Source organism: Quercus lobata, chromosome 11, assembly GCF_001633185.2.
Source record: "Quercus lobata isolate SW786 chromosome 11, ValleyOak3.0 Primary Assembly, whole genome shotgun sequence".
In the NCBI taxonomy this organism is placed as follows: domain Eukaryota; kingdom Viridiplantae; phylum Streptophyta; class Magnoliopsida; order Fagales; family Fagaceae; genus Quercus; species Quercus lobata.
In genome coordinates this window covers 54,126,200-54,150,349 of record NC_044914.1, presented here as the reverse complement: position 1 = coordinate 54,150,349, position 24,150 = coordinate 54,126,200, and the positions used below count along the sequence as shown (strand labels likewise).

Here is a 24,150-nt window from a genome sequence, read left to right as displayed (position 1 = left end):
TTCTAACTCACTTTGGATTGCTCCCTTTGTTTAGCAAGTAAAATAAATGACAACCACTGCATCAATCCACAATCCAACTGTCCACATTTCTAACTCCATTCTTCTAGTATTTTGTTGGTACTCTTGCTCCCCTTCTCTAGAAAATGGATTTAATATAGGAAATGAAGAAGTCTTACGTGGAATGCTATATTGATGCATGGTATATATAGAAGTGGGGATAGACTATGACCGGTTTTTAATCTATTTAATCAACCAATCTTCATCCACGAACTCATTCAAATTGAAAATTCTTAAGGACTTTCGTAGAGCGGAGAAATGGCATTTCATCTTCTCACTTTTATAATAGGGAATATCATGAATTTAATGAGTAAACCCCATCATAAATGAAAGAAAAGTGAGCATCATTCTTTATGTTCTAAGAGTAACTAAAAATTACTCTATTTTAATATAGAGAACTTGATTTATTTTATTGAAGAAAAAAAAAAAAAAAAATCCTTGGCGTACTTTCTATTTCATCTCTGGAAATACGCCAATTAATAATTGACTTTGGTATTTTTTTTTTTTTTTTGGAAACCATAATTGACTTTGGTATTGAATGTGCAGATTTGACATTTTTATTGATGATCTAGATCTAATAATGATGCATAGGGAATGGGGTTGTTAGAAAATGCTAAAATTTTTATATGTTTTAATAATTCATTATGAATATAACATTAATTAACTACTTCTGTATTTTTTTTCCCCTGTAATAAGTATCCTTAAGGCAATTGTTAACCAACCATTTTAGAGAAGTTTTGACATGACTTTTATGGGAAATAGAAAAAATTGTCAAAAAAAATATATATTTTTTCTTTTCTTTTAAAATCTTCTTAAAATGGTTTACTTATAGTAAACTCACTTATGATTTAGCCCAAATGCAAATTGTCTACTCACGATTTGAAAAGTGTTACTTTGTTAATTTGAGATTCGCTCCGTTTGTCTCTCGTAACCCACATCTGTAAAAAACGAGAGTATATATGTATTTTTACTCCCCTTTTATGTCTCTCCTTCACAAAAAAAAAAAAAAAAAAAAAAGAGAAAACAAGATAAAAAAGATTAGGGTTTTGTAAAAATCAATAAAAAAACTTGACTCTCTCTCTCTCTCTCTCTCTCTTCCAACAAAATGGTAAAATAGAGAATTACTATTAATGCAAATCACAATTATCCACTATCAGTCAACGATTCAAATGGAAGCTTTGACTGCAGCTACACTACACGAAATCTCTAACCACCAATTATATATAGCTTAAGATTAGTGGCACAAAAAATTAATTAATTTTGCTTTTAGTCAATGATTAGTTTTTGCAATTATACTGACTAAGATGATTCAGATTTCATGTATGCAGCGCTGGGTTCGGGCTTGAAATGATTAGGAGCTTCTTCACTAGCCTGAACCCATATAGTTTAACTTCAAACTCCAGGTATTAACATAGGTTGGTTATGAGAGACAAACAGAGTCAATTTCAGATGGGTAAAGTGGCACATTTTAAAGTACACAACAAACGAAGCAAACCTCATGTGGACAAAGTGAAACTTTTCAAAGTACTCAACAAACAGAGCAAACCTCATGTGAACAAAGTGACACTTTACAAATCATGGGTAGATAATATAAATCTCGGTCAAATCACAATTGAGTTTACTATAACTAGTTACTCAAAAATAAAATAAAATAAAATAATTGGGAAAAATCCACATAACCGATTAATGGGTATCCTATATTGAATGTTACTGTTGAATTTTGGAGTTGTAGACATCAAGAAGATTGGGAAGTCATTTTCATTTAAGATGGGTGTCCCCCTTTTTTTTGTTTCATGTTCAGTTGTTGGAGTTTTTATGGGAGTTCTAAAGTCTGATATTTTGTATCGTTATCCCCATGACTTTCTCCAACTTAACGTCTTTATGAAATTAATATTTTCCTTTTTCTTGCAAGAGAAAATAAAAAAGGTTGGGTGACCAGAGTTTTATTTGCTTTATGTTAGTTTAGAATCTAGGTTTTCTAACATGCTTATTCATTTTCTATTAAAATTTCTCTGATTACATAAATATGTAAAATTTTGGTTTAATTTCCAAGTTTTTGTGCTAAGGATGCGTACGCATGGTTGGGGATGCACATGCATGGTTGGGGATGCACATGTAGGTTTTCGACACGCATGGTTGAATATGCGTACGCATCCCAAACCCATATTTGGCAAATTTCTGACTTTTATTAAAAAAAAAATGTTTCACCCCAAACCTAGGTGGCTACTTCCAAATCTCCTCCTCTAGTTCATTTGGCTAAGGTGTACTTCACATGGGCGGCATGAACCACCTATGCAGTGTGAGATGATGCGCTCACACATGGGTTCTATGGAATTTTAAAATCTACTCATCATTTAGTTTAGTGGTCTTGCTTTAGGTCTCTTAGTTAATGTTAAGGACATATATTGTGTAATTGGCTAATCCTTTGACAAAACGTACTTTACTTGTATTTGGTTAGATCTAGGATGAGTTTAATACTTCAAAAAACATGTTGTTCAAGTCTAGTATTAAAGCCATGAAGATTAGACCAAGAAATAAGTGAAGAAAAGCTATTCACTAAAGTTGAACAAATAGCTTGACAGCTACTTGACAGATAGCTATCTATCGAGGTTTAATGAGGCTTGACAGATACTATCTATCGAGATATCTATCGAGGTTACGAGAATTCAAATTTTCAGATCTGATTTTCAACCCATGCTTATGTATTTGTGTAGGGTTTCTTTTCTCACAACCCTAGACATATATAAGGTTTATTTTAGAGGCCGTCACATAAGAGAATACAAGGAGAACAAATGCAAAAGGTGACCGATGCCTTATTCTCTTTAAAAGGAGTTATTGTACCTTTGTGCCTTAGGGTTTTGTAATCAAGTGCTTTTTGATTTTTATTGTTGATGAAGTGAAGAACTTTGCAGCCAACTTCTTCTTTAAGTTGGTGTGTTAGTTACGTACTGGGAGTCGTGCATCTTTGGTTAGTCACGTACTGGGAGCCGTGCATCTTTGGTTAGTCACGTACTGGGATCCATGCAACAAAAAGGGTAGCGTTCATATATTGAAGAGTTCAGAAGTTCTGAAGCGGTAGAAGGTTTCTGCTGTAAATTCATCTACAGGGATTGTAGAGTTTAGGGACAAAAATTTTGTACTAGATCTGAAACTTCTCTTTACTATAGTGAATTGCTTTTCGGGAAGGTTTCCCCCCAGGTTTTTTACTGTGAAACTAGTTTATTTCATTGGTTTTCTTAGGTTATCATATCTTGTCTTATTTATTTTTCCGCTGCATGATTTTGACATGATACCAATGTTTGTTTGTTTTAACAAGTTTTATTCATAATAAATCTAATTAACAACTTGGGTTTAATACTTGTTAATTCTATCAACTGTGGTTTAAATTTCCCAACAGCTAAGCAGTCATTCTTTAAGCTATTTGCAACCAAATATTGAATGCTCTAGACTCCTGAAAATTCTAAAAGACTACCCTAAACCAACCAACAACTTATTTTATTTATTTATTTATTTTCGCATGAAGCATAAGTACAGTTGGCCTGTAGTATCGCCTCACATTATTCATCTATAATATGATAGACGGTATGTTACGACTTACGACATGTGCTTTTCCATGTTCACCAAAGATTAAAATGCACCTCACATTGTTTATATACATGATGGGATTAGAACCTATAGCATCCATTCTATTATAATTCTTCTTTACCCTTACATCAGATATTTTATCAACTGTACTAAATTAGCTATTCAAGTTAATAAATATAAAAAATCTCACTTCCTTTGCATTTTTTTTTTTTTTGCAAAATGATGTGGCTTAAAACTAGCACATATTCCTCACACATGAAAAACATTAATTGCTAACAGTAGATTTTGTTTCACATTCTAGGGGAGAGAGAGAGAGAGAGAGAGAGAGAGAGAGGGAGGTTACATTAAGCACAGGAGAATTATTATTTCACATTCAACTATATAATATTTCACACCATGTCCACATTTTATAAATGATGAATTGTTGGAAGTGATCTAATCAAAACCCTGAAATACAAATACAATAAGAGAAGCAAAATGAACTTTTTCATGAAATTAAAACATCTTTTTTTTTTTTTTTTGGAGAGAATTTCAACAAGTCTTGGTCTTATGATAAATCATCGAGAGCAGACGCTATAGGTTGAAGCTCTCTAAAAAAAAAAAAAAATCTTATTTCAATATAGAAATATCCATTATTTTGCCTAAAATTGGATTGCCTTTTAATTATTCTTTGCAAAGAATTTAGTTTGGAGGCCATCTATAAATTCCAGAGCAGGAGTTCGAGCAATGGTTCCTCCCTTGACATTTGTCCACCTATAAAAAAATTTAATAAATATACAGAGAGGATTATGTTCAATGTGGTGGGATATTAAGTATTAGTTGCATGTTAAATTTATAGATCCATATCACAATTAAGATTGTATAAAACTGTTTTGAATGATGTGAAACTAAATACATTTTTATATTTGTCAAAAAACCTTTTAACTCAATTGGTACTTTAGTCTTTCTAACGAAGATATGTAGGATTCAAATTCCCCTTCCTCCAACTATCAAATAATTTTTTTTTAAAAAAAATATTTAAATTTATTGTATTTAATTTGAATTTTGAATAGATCAGTTTCAATATCCCAAGACAAAACGTGGAAATTTTTTTTGCAACAATTGCACAAGTTAGATAATATAAGTGAACAAATTACCTATATTTGGTGACCAAAACATGGAGGAATGTAGCCATGAATGCTTTAATATACTCCGCCCCTGAACATAGTCTAATTCCTCCTCCAAAAGGCATGAAATTCTTAGATACAACCAATGGGTCAAGATCCTGGTTCCATTTATAAAATATGTTGTCAAGGAGAGTGTCCATAATAAACAGCAATAATATTAGGGAAAAAAGCTTCTAATAACTGGTTGGATCATTTGTTTCTTCTAATAAGGTTGTAACTACATACCTTCCAACGCCATGGATTGAAGGCAAGTGGATCTTTGAATGTGTTTGGGTTTACCTGAAGAGCAGAATTTACCAGCATAATGGCCCAACCAGCCGGAACTGTATATCCTGTATACACTTGGCCAAACATTTACTCTTAGTAACCATATATATATGAAGACTTTGAATCAAACATATGCGTGTGAGAACATACCTTTAAATTCAATATCTTTCAATGCTTTTCGCAATAACCCAGGAGAAACATTTCCCATCCTTAGAACTTCATTGATTACCTATAATTCAACATAACAAATTTTTTGTTTTTATAAGATAATTGAATTCATCAAACAACTCCAAGAGAGACCAGAACATGTAGAGATTGTAGAACCCACTTGAAATGTAAAAGTCATCGACTTATATTCATCCCATGTGAGTACGGAATTTGGATTCTCTCTATTCTTGAGAATTGCCTCATGCTCATCCTAATAAATGATACATGATTAGTGTTAGGTTACATCATTACTGTACAACATAACATATATATAGATTGTGGGCAAAAAAAAAAATGTTCTTGTAAATTTACATACCGTCAACTCTTGTAAAGCTGCAGGATGCTCTGCCAGAAGCTTCAAAGCTAATAATACTGATACTGAAGTCTCAAAGCTAGCAAATAAGATCGCAAAAAGCAGTTTTACGATAAAGTCTTCTGACAAGAACTCCTCCTTTTCCATGTCATCTATAGCTTGATCAAGCAAATTTTCAGATCTTTTTTCAGGTGAAGTGATCTTCTCTTTTACTATTTTCCTCAACATGCTCATTGCTTTTTTTTGTGACTAGAAAATGAAAAGTAAAATTTAATATTTACATATCTGAGTAAATATTTGGGAAAGTTTAACATTTCTCGTTATTTTGATTACCTTTAAACATTTATGGTATGTTGTACCAGGGATATTCAAGGGAAATGACATGAAACATCCTAAGGTATTAGCGAACTTTTCACTCAGTTTTAGCTGTAATAGTTTTTCTGCATCATAACTAAAGAATATCCTCGCACTGAAATCAAGAAGCATCTGCAATATCCAAGAAACATAGATGTGTCATAACCCAAAGGGCAGCACACTGTGAAGGAAATGTGTCTATATCAAGGGAAAGTTGAAAATTACTTTAGAAGCAGCATCTCTCATATCAACTGAAGGCTGACTTGACCATGTCTGTAGGGCTTTGTTAACAATTTCTTCCATTTGAGGAAGCAGCTTTTCCTTAACGGCGTCAGCACCAAGGTGATTCAATGTGATGCTTCTTATGTACTTGTGGACATTACCAAGTGCACTCATCCTATTTTCGCCTTCCATCCCTAAAAACTTGGCAAATGTATCCAAGTACCACTTTTCTACTAAACTCCCTTCCTGTTTAACGATGTAGCGGTTGAATTCAAGATCTGTTGACAGTACTACAGGCCGACCAACCAAACTAGTTCGAAATATTGGTCCATATCTAAGAGAGGGAAAAAAAATGAAGAATTATAATTTGATTTTTTGTGAATATTTTTTTCATACATTTCTTATTGATATATTAATTTTTTTTTAAATATTTTTATAGATACAACTTATTTCACAACTTGTTGAGATAGCAAGATATCAACGGTATGTAGACTGGTAAACAATTACTTTGACATGAACTTATTACTAATATTACTTCTTTTAAATTTCACCACCCACAATTTGCTAGTTTACCAAGTTGTGTCACTCGACTTATTCTAATTTTTTTTCTATAATGCTTAATAAATACACTATTATCTTTTTCATATGTCAAAATTCAAAAATAAAATAAAAATTTTCCAATTCTTACAACGTTTTTAAGGTTCAAGACCTATAAAAAAATAAATGAAGGTAGGCGGAAAAAGTGAAAATAGCAAAGCTAGAGTTTTGACAATGGAGAAAAAGAAGAAAAATATTATTATCATTCAAAAGTTGTGATACTAAATAAAAGCTAATAAGACCTCAAATAATTTATGTAATATTTTTTTCTCCTTCATAAAATATTTTTTAATAACCAAAAAAACATTTGAGATGATTCCATAGCAACATAAATTTAGGTAAGATTTATTTATTTTCTATCTAACTGTTAATTTTTTTTTAAATTTATACCAGTAATTTTAACTTTGAACAAAAATTTGTAAAAAGTCTTATTTAAGCCACACAAAAAAACCCTTAACAAATAAATAGTTTTTGCGAATATATCTTCGTTTTTGTGAATTCTCTTACATTAAAATGGAACTCAATATATACATGCATGATATTTTAATTTCTCATTGGTCTTAATATATATATATATATATATATATATATATTTATTGTAGTTGCACGATTTTCCTGGCCCAAACCCTATTGATCACGCCTTGGCCCAAGGCGCAACCCACAATAAATATTTGTAGAGGATGGGTCAAAAAACTTAGCCTCAGTGAGCTTACTCGGTCTAATGCATGGACAATATTGTTGCAGGAACAAGAACACAAGGATGGATATCTAACAGAAGATTCTATTTCTTCAGTTCCGAATACATTTTTCCGTCCTCTCTTTGAGGGACTCCACTACATTATATAGCTCTCTCATTCTTATCTGAACCTTACACTTGTTGATCATCTAAGCCTCCACTTGAGCACCTGTCCTATCAGACACCCTTATCACTCCCTTGTGAGTTACAGTGGCCAATGTAGTACTGTTCAGGGGTCTTTTCCTCATTAATGCGGCCAAGAGGGTGGTTGTGGCACATTTAATGTGGTGGTGGCAGCTTTCCATGAGAAATTTTGGGTTTTATTCTTTTTATATGCTGGGAGGATGAACTGCAATGGTTGGGGCGGGATCTTTGACCGGACTTCGTAATGTCCAAGGAGGAGTTACTCCTCGGACATCTTTCTTTTACCGCAATTGGGCTTGAATAATGCTTTATCTGTGACTTCTCCTCGGACAGGATGCTTCTCGGACGGGCCTGTGGTTTAGACTAGCCCATTATTTTGGGCCGGGCCCCACAATAGCCCCTTAAAACTCTGGTTTTTATCTCCTTCCGAGGAGAAAAGCGGGGTTTTGATGTTAGTGAGAGGATAGAAGTAAGGAGGGCTTGGGGCGCGCGTGCGGATAGTTACTTTGGACGCGCTACAATTTACGAGGCGCGGCCATTTACTTCTGGAGGCTTTATGTCCCCCTCATCCAACGGTGCGGCGTGGATCGAACGGCCATCGTTTTTTCTCGAATTTTTAGGCAGGAGCGATCTTTTCTCTCTCCTCCCGGCTATATAAGGCGTCAGAGGGGTTCAGTTTTTCTTTTTATCTGCATCTTATAAACCCCAGAGGATTCCAGAGAACTCCATTGAACTCCAGAGATCTACGAATACTTGCGTCCGCTAAGCCACCGTAGCCGTTTTTCGTGAGGCGTCTCCTCCAAGAGAGATTTCCAGGCATCCCATTGAGCGTTTTGTGAAGGTATCAGTAAATTTCGTTCATTTCGCCATTTCGATTCCCTCCTCGGACTTTACTTTTCTTCTCGGTCTTTATTTTCATTCCTCCAGTTCAGCTCAGATGGGTAGATTCGAAAAATTAGTAAAAACTCCGGCCGCTATGGAGGCCTTTAGGGCAAAATACCGCATTCCCCCAGGGGTGGGACTGCAGTACTGTCCTCTCGAAGGAGTATTGACAGATAGAGGCGAGGGAGAAGTTGTTATCCCCATGATTGCTTTCATAGAGGGAGGGATGACACTTCCCATGTGTAGGATTACTAGGGAATATCTGTTCAACCATAGGTTGACGCCGCATCAATGTGCCCTGAACATGTTCAAGATACTAGGCTGCGTAGATGTCCTAGACGAGCGGATGAATCTGGGCCTTACCTGGCACGATGTGGCTTATCTGTACGAGTGTCACCACATTGAGAACGGAGGGTATTATCTTAAATCCCGATCCGACGACGTTAGGTTGATCTCTTGTCTCCCAATATCCAATAAGACCATGAAGAACGATTTCCTTATTGCTTCGGGGGAGTGGTTCGATGGTATCCATTATCCAACTCGGGCAGGAACCCCAGGTGCGGCGTCTTTAGGGCCAATCCTTTTCGGGAAAGGGTTTAGTATTGGGGGGTTGTTTTTCTCGCTTTCTTTACAATTGGAAAATTTCATGAATTAATCCCACTTTTCTTGGGCATTTGCAGATAAAGTTCACGTCACTCCTCGGATAAACCTCGTGAATGTGCCGACGTTGAACTACCTTCTAAGGTCGGAGATCTACGTTACTGAGGACGGACAGTTGCGTGCGGCCCATCTGGTTCTGGGCTATCAACCTCTGAGCCGTTCTTTTCAAGCTATCGGTCACGCCATAAGGGCTGGCAGTCCGAGGTTGGCTAGGATTGACGTGTCTAAGACCGGGTTCCTAGCTCAACGTGATCTACCACCAGTCATGCTACCCAGCGTTCGAGATCCCTACCTAGCAGAGCAACTACCTCCGCCAAACGAGCCTGGCGTTGCTGTTCCGGTTGAAGGGGAAACTGAATCATCTCGTCTTTCCCTTGAGGAAGAGATAGACGAGTTTTATTTTGAGGAGGAGGTTCAGCAAACCCCCTTGGTTGAGCTTTTTGATCCTGAAGGAGAGCAGGACCAACACTCCGCAGTTGGTGTTCCCTTAATCATCACCTACTCGGACGACACCTCGGACGAAGGGATAGAGCCCATGGCCGGGAAGGGAAAAACTTTAAGGGAGTTGATGGCGTCCCGAGGGAAAGGTCAGTCATCAAAAGGTCAGTCATCAAAGGGACCAGCTCAGTCACAGGCCCAGACCCTTCCTCCTGTGGTCCCTCAGGACCCCTCGGACCTCGGCCTTAAGGTTAATCCGGACCTGAAGAAGAAAAGGTCGGTTGACACTCCTGAGGAGGGTGAGGTGGTTGCCCAGCCGACCAAGCAGCAAAAAACCACCCGGGCACCAAGGAGCAGAAGGGGTAACTCCGCAGAAAGCCGGGATGAGGAGAACCTTACTGAGGTGCGCACTACCCCGCGTACATGGAGCCCCAAGTTGGAGCTAGATGGAGTTGCCATCCCCTACAATTCGTCGGTCCGAGAGTATAACCGGGGCCGAGCAGGGTACGTGGCTGATGCCTTGGAGCAACCCCTACTCCTTCCTCGGGATATGGAGGCCTATAAGTGATTTTCTCAGCCTGAGATTTTCCTATCCCTCAAAAGGGATCTCGCGATGGTAAGTAGTCCTTTTACTATTTTATTAATTTATTTACCCTGTTAAATTTTAAACCAATCTTGTTTCGTTCGCAGATTACTTAGCAGGTATTTGTGGCTGAGGAATTTTGTCGTGATAATCGAAGTCGAGCTGAGGCTGAGACCCAGTCTCGGACGGAGATGGAGAAGACTTTAGGGTCCCTTAAGCACGATCATCTTGAGCTCACGGAGAAGTTCAAGGAGTCGGAGAAACGGTGCAAGAGTGCAGAAGCCGGTTTTAAATGTGCTGAGACCCAGGCAGAGGATCAGCGCAAAGAGTTGTACTCGACCCAGATCAACCTTGCCACTGAGAGGCAGGCAGTGCTGGATCTCAAGATTGCCCCGCAAAAAGTCGAGGATGAGCTGCGGCAGGTCAAAGAGGAGGCTCAGCTGATCCGAGAGGCTGCAGAGGCTAAAAAAAGTGTTGCTCACCAGCTTGGGGTCCAAGAAACGGAGGCCAGGCTATCCGAGGAGATCCCTGAGGTATGTAGGGACTACTGCAGCATCTCATGGGCTCATGCCCTTGATGCTGCAGGAATTCCTGCGGATTCGGCGCTGAGACTGCTCGAGAACGTCTTCTATCCTCAGGAGATCCGAGAGAATCCTGAGGGTACCCAAGCAGCTTCGGAGCAGGATCTAGTGGTGCCTGATGCTGTCCCTGTGCCTGATAAAGCGAAGGATCCTGCCACGGACCCTACCATCGAGGCTCCTCCTCCTCAGCCAGAGCAGAAAGAAGATCCTCCTGCCAAGGCTTAGCTTTTAGGCTTTTAATTTTTGTATTCCGTTCTTTTTTTTTTTTTTTGAATGAGAGTCGTCCTGTTTTTGCGCTCTTTTGTAAGGACCTCTCTTTGTATTGTCCTCGAAATATTAATATAGAATGTTTGCTTTGCTTTCTATGGATGTATGCTAGTACCGCTTCCCTTTTTTTTTTAAACATTTGCGACATAAATAAATGTACACGGTCAAGATAAAAAGGATGCTGGGCAGCGAATTTGAATGAGAGTTGCAATGGTGCTAGATTGCGCGCACGCCTTAAAATGATTTCCCTTAAGTAATAATTTCCCAATCTGTCATAAGTAATAATTTCCCCTAAGTCTGTGGTCCGAGGATCCATGCAGGACTTAGGTTCTGTTTAAAACTTGTATAAATTGTCATGAGTAATAATTTCCCCTAAGTCTGTGGTCCGAGGAGCCATGCAGGACTTAGGTTTTGTTTAAAACTTGTAGAAATTGTCATGAGTAATAATTTCCCCTAAGTCTGTGGTCCGAGGAGCCATGCAGGACTTAGGTTCTGTTTAAAACTATGAATAGTTGCCATAAGTAATAATTTCCCCTAAGTCTGTGGTCCGAAGAGCCATGCAGGACTTAAGTTCTGTTTAAAACTTGTATAAATTGTCATGAGTAATAATTTCCCCTAAGTCTGTAGTTCGAGGAGTCACTTAGGTTCTGTTTAAAACTTGTAGAAATTGTCATGAGTAATAATTTCCCCTAAGTCTGTGGTCCGAGGAGCCATGCAAGACTTAGATTTTGTTTAAAACTATGAATAATCGTAAATAGATCAGTAGGCAGAGGATAATCACGAAACAAAACATGGGCTAAGCCATTTTCATTAATAACAATATCTTCTGAGGTTATTTACATTCCACGGTCGAGGTATAGTTTTTTCATCCAAATCTTCTAGGTAGTAAGCGCCTATCCCGGCCACGGATGTGACACGGTATGGTCCTTCCCAATTGGGCCCCAACTTGCCCCAAGAGGCGTTTTTTGCGCTGCCGAGAATCTTCCTCATCACGAGATCACCTGGACCTAGAGGTCGCAGTTTAACATTGGCATCATACCCTTGTCTCAGCTTCTGGTGATAATAGGCCATATGAATCGTTGCTTTTTCTCTTCTTTCCTCGGCTAGGTCTAGACTTCTTCCCAATAACTCGTCGTTACAGTTTGGGGTAAACGAGCTTGACCTTAGTGTGGGAAAGTTGTTCTCGATTGGGAGCACGGCCTCAACCCCATAAGTCATTGAAAAGGGGGTCTCACCTGTTGAACGTCGCGGCGTTGTCCGATAGGTCCATAAGACGTGCGGGAGCTCTTCTACCCATCTCCCCTTTGCCTCATCCAGTCTTTTCTTCAGTCCGTTCACTATGACCTTGTTCACGGCCTGGACTTTCCCATTTCCTTGGGGGTAGGCGGGAATGGAATATCGGTTAATGATCCTAAACTCGCGGCAATATTCCCTAAAGCTCTTACTGTCGAATTGAAGACCATTGTCGGAAACGAGTGTTCGTGGAGTTCCGAAGCGGGTGATAATGTTCTTCCAGATGAATTTCTGGGCATCCACGTCCCTTATGTTGGCCAAAGGTTCAGCCTCCACCCATTTAGTGAAGTAATCGGTTCTGACAATTATGTATCGCTTGTTCCCCGCAGCTTTGGGGAAGGGTCCGACAATATCAAGACCCCATTGTGCGAACGGCCATGGGCTAGAGAGGGGGTTGAGAACCCCTCCGGGTTGGTGGATATTCGGGGAAAATCTTTGGCACTGATCGCACTTTTTAGCGTATTCTTGGGCCTCTCTTTGCATGTTCGGCCACCAGTATCCTTGGGTGAGTGCCCTGTGCGCTAGCGACCTTCCTCCGGTGTGACTTCCACAAATTCCCTCGTGTAACTCTTCAAGTAGAGACTCGGACTCTTCTGGATGTACGCAGAGTAGGTACGGTCTGGAGTAGGAGCGCCGATATAGTTTGTGGTCCTCTGACAGCCAGAACCGAGGAGCATTCCTACGTATCTTCTCGGCCTCTAGTTTTTCCTCCGGTAAGATGTCGTTTTGGAGGAAGTTCTTTATGGGGTCCATCCAGCTGGGACTCTTTCTAATCTGATGGACTTGGGCCGGGTTTCTGCTGATGGGACTTGCCTGGACTAGATCTTCAACAAGGATCATTCGCGGCAGATTATGCGCCGAGGACGTGGCGAGAGTGGCCAGCGAGTCTGCATGGGTGTTTACACTCCTGGAAATGTGCGTCAGATTGAAGGACTCAAAACTCGTCTGTAGGCGTTTGACTTGTCCTAGATACTCTTGCATCCTAGCATCTCTGGCTTCCAACTCACCCATCACTTGTCCGACGACCAACCTGGAGTCTGAGAATGCTTCTATTACTTTTCCGCCCAATCTTTGAACCATCGTCATCCCTTGAAGTAAGGCCTCGTACTCGGCCTCATTGTAGGCGTTTGACTTGTCCTAGATACTCTTGCATCCTAGCATCTCTGGCTTTCAACTCACCCATCACTTGTCCGACGACCAACCTGGAGTCCGAGAATGCTTCTATTACTTTTCCACCCAATCTTTGAACCATCGTCATCCCTTGAAGTAAGGCCTAGTACTCGGCCTCATTGTTCGTAGCCGAGAATCCGAGCCTCAGTGATTTTTCAATGGCAGCACCGTCCAGTGATATTAAAACTATCCCAACTCCAGATCCTCTCTGGTTGGCCACACTATCCACGTAGGCCTTCCAATGCAAGGTCCCCCCCGCTGAAATTGCACCAACCGATTTTCCATCCATGTCTTTCTTCTCGGTTATTGTTTCGATAGAGGGTTCAGCAAACTCCGCTACCAAGTCTGCGAGGACCTGACCTTTTATGGAGGATCTTGGCATATATTTAATATCAAAGGCCCCCAACAGCGCATTCCACATGGCGATCCTTCCTGTGTAGTCAGCGCTTCGAAGCACTGCTCGAAGGGGAACCTGAGTTAGAACGATGATCGTATGCGCCTGAAAGTAATGAGGGAGCTTCCGGGTGGCATGTACTATCGCCAGAATTGCCTTTTCTAGAGGTAGGTATCGCACCTCGGCCTCATGTAATGATTTGCTCACATAGTAAACCGGTCGCTGCACCCCATTATCATCCCGTATCAGTACCAGGCTTACAGTATGGGGAGCTACAGCGATGTACGCAAACAGCACCTCGTCTGCCTCAGGGCTGGACATGATGGGTGGTCGTGACAGGTATTCCTTAAGCTGCTGGAAAGCCTGAACACAATCCTCCGACCATTTAAACCCTTTCCACTTGTTTATTAGGAGGTAAAAAGGTCGACATCGATCCGCTGATCGCGATATGAACCGGTTTAATGCTGCAATCATACCAGTGAGCTTCTGCACTTCCTTCGGGTTCCGAGGAGCCTGTAGGCCGTTAATTGCTTTGATTTGATCGGGGCTTACTTCTATTCCCCTGTGGGTTACCATGTACCCTAAAAATTTCCCCGACCTGACCCCGAATGAATATTTGGAAGCATTCAGCCGCAACCGGTGTTCCCTTAAGATAGCGAAGATTTTTTCAAGGTCTTTCACGTGTTCGGACACCCTTTTACTCTTCACAACCATATCGTCTATGTAAACCTCAATGATTTTGCCCAACTGTGGCTCGAACATCCTGGTCATCATCCTTTGGTAGGTTGAGCCTGCGTTCTTTAGCCCAAACGGCATCACCTTATAGTGATAATTTCCGATGGGCGTCATGAAAGCCGTGTTGTCTTGGTCTTCTAGCGCAAGGGGTATCTGATGATAGCCCTGGAAGGCGTCCAGGAAACTCATTCGAGGGTGACCCACGGTTGCATCCACCAACCTGTCGATTCGGGGCAAGGGGAATGGGTCCTTTGGGCACGCCTTGTTCAGGTCTGTGAAGTCCACGCAGACCCTCCATTTCCCTGTCTTCTTCTTTACCACCACCGTATTTGCCAACCATTCTGGGTAAAAGACCTCTTTAATAACTCCTACTCTTTTCAGTTTTGCCACTTCGTCTCTTACGGCACTAGCATGTTCCTTTGAAGGGCATCGGGGTGGCTGCTTTTTCGGAGTGGAAGAGGGGTTGACATTCAGGTGGTGATAAATAAGGCTAGGATCAACTCCCGGGGCGTCGTAGGCGTCCCATGCAAACACATCGACATTTCCTCTGAGAAATCTGACCAGTTCCTCTTTTTCTTGGGAAGGCAACTCAGAGCCGACCTGAAAGAACTTCTCCAGGTCGTTGTTGACAGCGATCTTATCTAAACTTTCACACCTTATCTCCTCGACTAGCCCATCGCCTTGCCTTGCCGAGGTGGCCGGTTGCTATAAGCTCTCTGGGGCCGAGGACTCGGCACGGGGCCGATGTAAAATGGCGGCCACCATACACTTCCTGGCCATGGCCTGATCTCCTCGGATCTCTTCTACTTGTCCTCTGGATGGGAATTTTACTTTTTGGTGAAGTGTGAAGGATACGGCTTCTAGGGCGTGGATCCATGGCCTGGCAACTATTGCGGTGTAGGGTGAGTAAGCGTCAACCACGATAAAATTCACCTCCACCACCTCCGACCCAGTCTGTATGGGCAGTCGGATCTGCCTCTTTGGCATAACAATCCTCCCTTTGAAGTTGAGAAGGAGGCAATCATAAGCTGCCAAATCTTCCGGCTTCAAGTTCAGCCCCATGTATAGATCAGGGTACATTATCTCTACCGCACTTCCCGAGTCTACTAACACCCTTTTTACATCGAAGGCCCCAATTCTTAACGTAACAACCAAAGCGTTGTCGTGAGGTTGAATAGTTCCTCTCTTATCCTCGTCCGAGAATCCCAGTATCAAAGAGCTTCCATTTTTTGACCTTTTGGGTTCCCTTTGCCTGTTCTCGGAGGGGAGCCGATCAACAGCCAGTACCCTGGGGATGGGTGGCCCAGTTCTTCCTGGTGCGGCGAGGATGACATGTATCGTTCCCGCGGGGGGTCTTAAGGACACATCCTTTCGAGACTTTTGTATTGCTTGACCGGGATGGCCGCTCGAGGGGTGCAGAAGGTGACGTAATTTCCCTTCTCGGACCAACTGATCCAGGTGATTCCATAAATTCCTACAATCCTCAGTGGTATGCGCATGGTCCTGATGATAGTGGCAGTACAGGTTCTGGTTACGTTTGGAAGGGTCTCCAGCCATCTTTCTCGGCCACCTGAAATAGGGCTCGTTCCTTACTTTCTCTAGCACCTGTTGTACTGGCTCCCTGAATACGGCATTCACTATCTGCGGGTTGCTCTGTCCAGCCTGTCTCGAAAAATCCCTCCTCGGCTGGCTAGGGTTATACCGTTTCGACCTAAAATCACTTACTTTGGGGGGGGATGACCTTCTCCTTTCCCCTTCCTTGCAGCTGATCTTCCTCCACCCTTTTGTACTTGTCGATCCTATCCATCAACTGATGAACGTCGGCAACTGGTTTACCAGTGAGGGATTTCCTTAAGCCATGCTCGGTGGGAAGACCGCTTTTGAACGTGCTGATAGCAACATCATCATGGTTGTCATCTAAGTCGTTATACACCTCCCAATATCTATCCGAGTAGGCTTTTAGGGTTTCTCCTTCATGCATGGAAAAGGACAACAGCGAACTGAGGGGTCGAGGAACTCTGGTGTTTGTGATAAAGCAGGAGCAGAAAGCCTGAGTGAGCTGCTTGTAGGAGCCTATGGAATTTGTCTTTAGGCTATTGAACCACCTCATCGCCATTGATCCCAAGCTGGATGGGAAGATTTTGCACATTAGGGCTTCATTTTGTGAGTAGATCGCCATTTTTTGGTTAAACTGACTCACATGCTCTTCCGGGTCTGTTCGGCCGTTATAGATGGCTAACACCGGTTGGTTGAAGTGTCTAGGCAGCTTAGCCCCTTCGATTTTATACGTGAAGGGTGACCTTGAAACCTGGTCCAGCGCCTTCTTCATAGCATCGTTCCCCAAACCCTTGCTGGATGGGCTCTCATACTTCCGTACAAGGTGTGGTTCCCTTTCATAGGAAAAGGTTTCACTTGGGGGGGTCCTTGACCTCCGTCGGTAGCTCGCATCCTCCGCATTAGAAGACTCACCTGAGTCAGAGGGAGATCGTTTTCGCTGCACATGTCGTAACTTCCTTTTCAGGTCATCTATCTCTCGCTACATGGCCTGGTGACTATTTCGCCTCTGGGACACGTGACTACCTATCTGAGTGTGACTCTGGCTCGTCCGGATAGTATGCACACTTCCTTCACGATTTTCCCTGCCGCCTGGGTTGGTGGGGTTATTTTGCCTCTAGGACTCGGCGGGTTGATTCTGTTGGGAGTTAGCCTGGTGGGGATTCTCCTGGTGTGGACCTAGTTCTGCCATGCTCGACCGTTGGGCTAGCTGATGGCCTAGTTCTTCCCACAGACGGAGCCAATTGTAGTTGCACGATTTTCCTGGCCCAAACCCTATTGATCAGGCCTTGGCCCAAGGCGCAACCCACAATAAATATTTGTAGAGGATGGGTCAAAGAACTTAGTCTCAGTGAGCTTACTCGGTCTAATGCATGGACAATATTGTTGCAGGAACAAGAACACAAGGATGGATATCTAATAGAAGATTCTATTTCTTCAGTTCCGAATACATTTTTCCGTCCTCTCTTTAAGGGACTCCACTACATTATATAGCTCTCTCATTCTTATCTGAACCTTACACTTGTTGATCATCTAAGCCTCCACTTGAGCACCTGTCCCATCAGACACCCCTATCACTCCCTTGTGAGTTGCAGTGGCCAAGGTAGTACTGTTCAGGAGTCTTTTCCTCATAGATGCGGCCAAGAGGGTGGTTGTGGCACATTTAATGTGGTGGTGGCAACTTTTCATGAGATATTTTGGGTTTAATTCTTTTTATATGCTGGGAGGATGAACTGCAATGGTTGGGGCAGGATCTTTGACCGGACTTCGTAATGTCCGAGGAGGAGTTACTCCTCGAACATCTTTCTTTTACCGCAATTGGGCTTGAATAATGCTTTATCTGTGACTTCTCCTCGGACAGGATGCTTCTCGGACGGGCATGTGGTTTAGACTAGCCCATTATTTTGGGCCGGGCCCCACATATATATATATATATATATATAAATTAAATTATTTTAATTTAGTTCTATATGATGTGATGATTAAAGAGACTATACATATATAATTTTAGTTACATGAATTTTTAATAAATTATGTGACTTATTTAAATAATACACTTAGATAATCTTATAAACCACCACGTAATAAGTTAGAAAAAAAAAATACTTCAAACATACTTGGAGTTAAAACTTTTTTCAAATATGAATTCTTTACTTCACAGGGGCTTCGAGGGGATCATTCCCACCAAAGTCAACCTCATTTGGCTGAACCGGCCCTGTAAAGACTTATTTATTTCACTAACCAAGATATGTGATTTCAGTGGATTCCAATTAGCTCAATTGATAAAATCTCCGATGATTGAATAACAGATTTGGGGTTCAATCTCCGCCTACACCAAATATCGATTGGTGTCTTAGTCTGATGATAAAGAGCTATTATCAGAAGTGGATGATATATATTGAAACTCGCTAAAAAAGAAAAAAGAAGATATGTGATTTCTAACTATTGTTACTCTACTGATTTTGAACTAAGAATACTTTTAGTGTTGACCTAACCATCGAAGTACCTTTGTTCTAGGTCGCACTAAAGGTTCTTGTTTATCTTACAAGATGATAATTTCTCAGCAGGAATCAATTTTGTTCGATCAAGCTAGACAACCACCCTATTGTTCCATCTCTTTTTTAAATTGCCACCCACAATATACAAGGCTATTGTGTATATATCTAAGTGACTAAGGGCTTGTTTAGATTGCACATAACTCATATCTTAAAACTTATATCTCAAAACCCATAACTCAAACTCATTATCCATAAGTCATTTCTCTGTTCCTACAATAACTCAAATCTCTCTAAAATTTGTGTTTGGTTCCAAAATTGAGTTATATTTTTCACTCTTTAACTCCAATTTTTGGCAAAATGGGTAACATGCCATCACATTTTTCTGTTGTGCCATGCCCATCACAAAACCCAAAAAGAGACTAAGCCCGTAAGCCAAAAATCCCTTCCTATGCTGCCAACAACACCATCATCGTCCAAACCTAGCAAGCAATTCACCAAAAGCGGGTCTGAAAACCCTCTATTAAGCGAACTTGGCCCATTCAACGCATTCAAAAACCAATCCTCGAACTTGGCTGAGTTGTCAAGAATCAGCCTGATTGTTGAGACGAATCGAGTTTCAAAGGTAACAAAAAGATTCTGAGCCATGGTTGTGGGTTTGTGCTTTTGGATTTGTGTTTGTGTGTTTGATTAGTACCCATGTGTTTTTGGGCTTGAGATAGCTTGGGTTTGAAGAAGATGGTGGAGTGGGTCTAAAGAAGAAAGAAAGAAAAAGAAAGAAGAAGAAGAGAAAGAAAGAAAAAACTAGGAAGAGGAAGAAGAGGAAAAAAAAAGGAAGAAGAAGAGAAAAAGTGAAAAAAGAGAGAGAGAAAAGAAGCCGGTGAAATTGTGAAGAAGAAAGAAAGAAGGAAAAAAAAAAGTTGGTGTGGCACTGTTGATTTGACAGGGACAAGTCAAGAAAATGGGTCCCACAAGTTTGGTTTTTTTACAACTTTGCCCCTATAACTTATATTCCATAATCTGAAAACACCAAAAATTTGTTTTCAGTTTTTATCACTCAAACTCAAAATTTTGAATTTTGAGTGATGAGAACTTAACTCAAAAATTTATCTAAACAAACTATAACTCAGTGGGCCCCACATTTTTTGAGTTTTGGATGATGAAAACTGAGTAATATAACTTAGTTTTCATCAATCTAAACACCCTTTAAGCCTTCAATTACTGAATTTTTGGAGTAGTTGGTATCACAATGAGATGACTTAATGCTTGTGACCAGAAAAAGAAAGAAGAGTTCACTGCTACCCGTATTAGCTAGGCTTGTATTAAGTTGATACGAGACGCATACATATAGTTAAATACATAAATATAAACTTGTAGATAATAATATATACTATAAAAACACACACATTTGTAGTTATCAAAAATAAAAATAAAAACAATATAAACAGACAATTATTAGCATGCAACCTTTGAACTCTCTTTTTGATAAATGCATGGAGGTCTAGAGAGTCACTTCGAACAATCAACTGAAGGGTTTCTCCAATAAGAGGTAGACCCATAGAACCTGGAGGAAGGATTCCGTTGCACTTTGGATTGCTCCATTTGTTTAGCCAGTAAGTCAAATATACGACCAGTACTGCTACAACACATAATCCAATTATCCACATTTTTTGTAAATTTGGTTAAAATTATTGTGTAGAACACTTAAAAGCAAGTAATGGTTTGGTTGGTGGATCTATATATGTAAGTGAAGAAGTCTTGTGAGAACTCTGGAACAATACCAATTCTACTTAATCAACCCGGTCATAATTAATAAACTCTTTTAATATAGAGTACTTGTATTTTGAGACGTACATCAATATAGAGTACTTGATTAATTAATGATGCATTGGTCAACTATATTAAGATTATATTTTCATTTTGATTTGTAAGCCATTACATCATCTTTATTTTCAAATAATTCATAAAAAATATCAATTTCCTCCATGACTTTCAACTGTTACTACAACCTGTTAAGCTTTGTTGTTACTTGCTAGCCTCTTCTGGTGACTAGCTAGGAGAATACACCATGCATTGGATGCATGTTTCCTCCTTCTCACATAGAGGTGAACCTCACATGTATTTTGTTAGAACTATTAGTTAGCTTCAATAAAGGCATGAAGCATAGGTTCAATAAATATTAGTTAGCTTCAATAAAGGCATGAAGCATAGTATTTATCTCCCCAAATCCATTACTGTAAGCATAGTCTTACCCAAGATATTTATTTGCCCAACACCACTGCTATTAGTTAGCTTCAGTAAAGGCATGAAGCATATGTAAGTCCAATAAAGGCACTACCATTAGTTAGGTTCAATAAAGGCATAAAACATAGGCGTTGGTTGTTAAAGTCAAACCATGGGTTCAATTAGAACTATAGTTAAATGGTTAAATTCATCATTTTTTAAAAATTTAAACTTTTATATGAATTTTATTAGTTTTTAAAGTTAAAGTATGAGTTTTGTTAGAACTATAGTTAAATGATTAAATTCATAATTTCTTAAAATGTTAAGCTTTTATATGGAATGTTATTAGTTGGGAAAGTCAAAACATGAGTTCTGTTAGAACTATAGTTAAATCATTAAATTAATCGTTTATTAAAAAGTTAAACTTTTATTTTGATTTTTAAATTTTACTTACGACTTGCAACATATGCTCTTAAAAGTTATAGGGTAAACTACATATTTGATTCCTATCCTTTACACCATATTTTAATTTGGTCCCTAACCTTTCAATTGTGTCAATTTGGTCCCTAACTTTTCAATCTCATGTCAATTTAGTCCCTACTGTTATATCTTATATGAAAATTGATAACATGAAAAACGGCCAAAATAAAATTTTAGTTTATTCTCACATCAACGGAAGCTAATTTTTTATTTTGGCCATTAGACATGTCATCAATTTTCATCCAAAAGATAACAATAGAGATTAAATTGACATGGTACTAAAAGGTTAAGGACCAAATTGACATAATTGAAAGGTTAGGGATCAAATTGAAATATGGTGTATAAAAAATGCATCTCACATTCTTTACATTTAAATCAATTTTAATTTTGGTATTTTTTTTTGTTTGTTTCATTGTTTGTGGGTTTTGCTACAACTATAGTTAAATGATTAAATTCATAATTTTTTTTTAAAATTAAGCTTTTATATGGAATTTTACTAGTTATTAAAGTCAAAGCATGAGTTGTTTTAGAACTATAGTTAAATGATTAAATTAATCATTTCTTAAAAGGCTAAAATTTTTATGGAATTTTAAAATTTACTTATGACTTACAACATGGGCTCTTAAAAGTTATAGATGTTTAGCTAGGATAAAAAATGCATCTCACATTCTTTACCTTTAAATCATTTTTTTTTCCATTTTTGTATGTGTTCAATTAGAACTATGGTTAAATGATTAAATTCATCATTTCTTAAAAGATTAAGATTTTGTATGGAATTTTATTAGTTGTTAAAGTCAAAACATGGGTTATGTTAGAAATATAGTTAAATGATTAAATTCATCATCTTTTAAAAGGTTCATTAAAAATAAAAAAAATAAAAAAATAAAAAAATAAAACCATCTTTTAAAATGTTAAACTTTTATATTTAATTTTAAAATCAATTTATGACTTACATGTTCACCTACGATAAAAGAAAAATGTGAAAATACACTTTTGATCCTTACATTTTGGATCCATTCTCGTTTTGGTCCTTTACTTTTATTCACTCCTACCTCAATTCCTAAAAATGGAATATCACATTCATTTTGGTCATTGTCGTCAGTCCACTAACAAAAAATTCATCCCTGGTAGATGGAGTGCATTGTTTGCACAGCAATTGCTGACATAACTAATAAAATAATAATTATAAATTTTATTTGACATTTTTTAAATTTCATGTCAGCATTTTAATTTTAAAAAGGCCAATTCATAAAATTTAAACAAAAAAATTAATTAGATTTAAAAAAAAAAAAAAAAAACCCTTAACTCTAGTTTAATTAGAATTTTTAGTTTTAATTTTTTTTTTTTTTTTTTTTTTAATTTTTTCATAAGAACGTTACAACTTATTTCAAGAAACAAACCCAACAATCAAACCAATCTCTAGCAAACCTCAAATCCAAATCCAATCTCTATCAAATCCCGGAAAACAAGAAATAAATCCAAGAAACCAAACCAAACCATAAATAAGCCCAATAAATAACCCCATAAACATAGTAACCAATCCAATCTTCAGCAAACCCATAAACTTAGAAATTTCACATTCAAATTATCAAAGTTGAGTCCATGGAGGGCTCTACAATTGGAAGCCCGAAAACAATGAGGAATTGGAAGAGGCTTACCACAAGATCTCAGATTCTTATTAATGGATCAATTGTTGACGTGGAACCTGGGAATAAAAGGAAGCAAGCAGAAAATTTGATTAAGGAGGCTACGGGTGTTATAAGAAAAAAGAAACATAGAATTGTGGAGAATGAGCAAGGTGTTGTGCCAACTATGGGATCGATGGAGGTTGCAGGGCAGTCATGCTGGGTATGAACACAGTTCTAAGATGAAAAAAAAAAATTTAACCCAAAAAAAAAAAAAAAAACTCTTCATTTTGATGTTCATGTATTTCAGGAAGATGTTGTTTGACAGTTTTTTCAAGTTTCCTGAGCATCTAAGATAAGATTAGCTTTTCTTACAGTAGTTTGGTTTTTGAATTTTTTCTTTGTTTCTTTGTTTTCTTTCTTTGTTTTACATGTAATCGTGCTACTCTAGCATATTGCAAAAGAGAAAAAATGAGGTCATATGTCGCTCTTTCTCTTCCCCATAGTATTTTATATTTCTTAATTAATAAAATCTATTATCCTTTCAGCTCCAAAAAAAAAAAAAAATAATAATAATCAAATTGATATTCCTTAATTTCCTCTTCAACCTTAATCTTAGATATGCAAAATTAAATGGCAACACAAGCCACCGATCCCACAAAGATTTCAACAATTACTCAGCCGATTTTTCACTTTCTCAGTATAAACACAATGGACCTTCAAAGATTCAAAACACAAATAGCAACAATGCAAACCCAAAATGAAAATCAAATAGTAAAAATCCAATCCAATCGTCTAGATCGAAGAGAGGGAGAGACCAAGATGTCATGGGGTTTGGCTTTGACTAAACTCGAGATGTGAGGGAGATCTGGGGATAGATCGAAGAGAGAAACGGACATGGGCCGGGGTTTGGCTTTGACCAAACTCGAGATGTCATCGCTCTTTCCCAGATCTCGTTTCTCAAACACCATCTGAACTCGCCCTTTAGAGTCTTCCTAAGCCAGGATCGAAGAAGGTGGATGAGCTTGAGCCACTGTCTGAGGTGTTGGTTGTCGTGAAGAAGCTCAAGGTTTAGCCATAGAGGCCTTGCTGATTCATGTGTATCGAAGAATTAGAGAGAGT

The 24,150-nt window shown here is 39.0% G+C and overlaps 1 protein-coding gene across 1 annotated transcript; it reads right to left on the bottom strand.

The window, feature by feature from the left end:
• Window positions 1-4,301: 4,301 nt before the first annotated feature.
• Window positions 4,302-20,367, bottom strand: LOC115967163 (cytochrome P450 87A3-like). Its single transcript, XM_031086234.1, has 9 exons — window positions 20,168-20,367; window positions 6,175-6,505; window positions 5,929-6,081; window positions 5,599-5,844; window positions 5,404-5,493; window positions 5,226-5,304; window positions 5,034-5,140; window positions 4,779-4,906; window positions 4,302-4,395 (listed from the first exon to the last, which is right to left on the bottom strand). The coding sequence occupies exons 1-9, from the start codon at window positions 20,365-20,367 to the stop codon at window positions 4,302-4,304; spliced, it is 1,428 nt and encodes a 475-aa protein (XP_030942094.1).
• Between the last annotated feature and the right edge of the window lie 3,783 nt (window positions 20,368-24,150).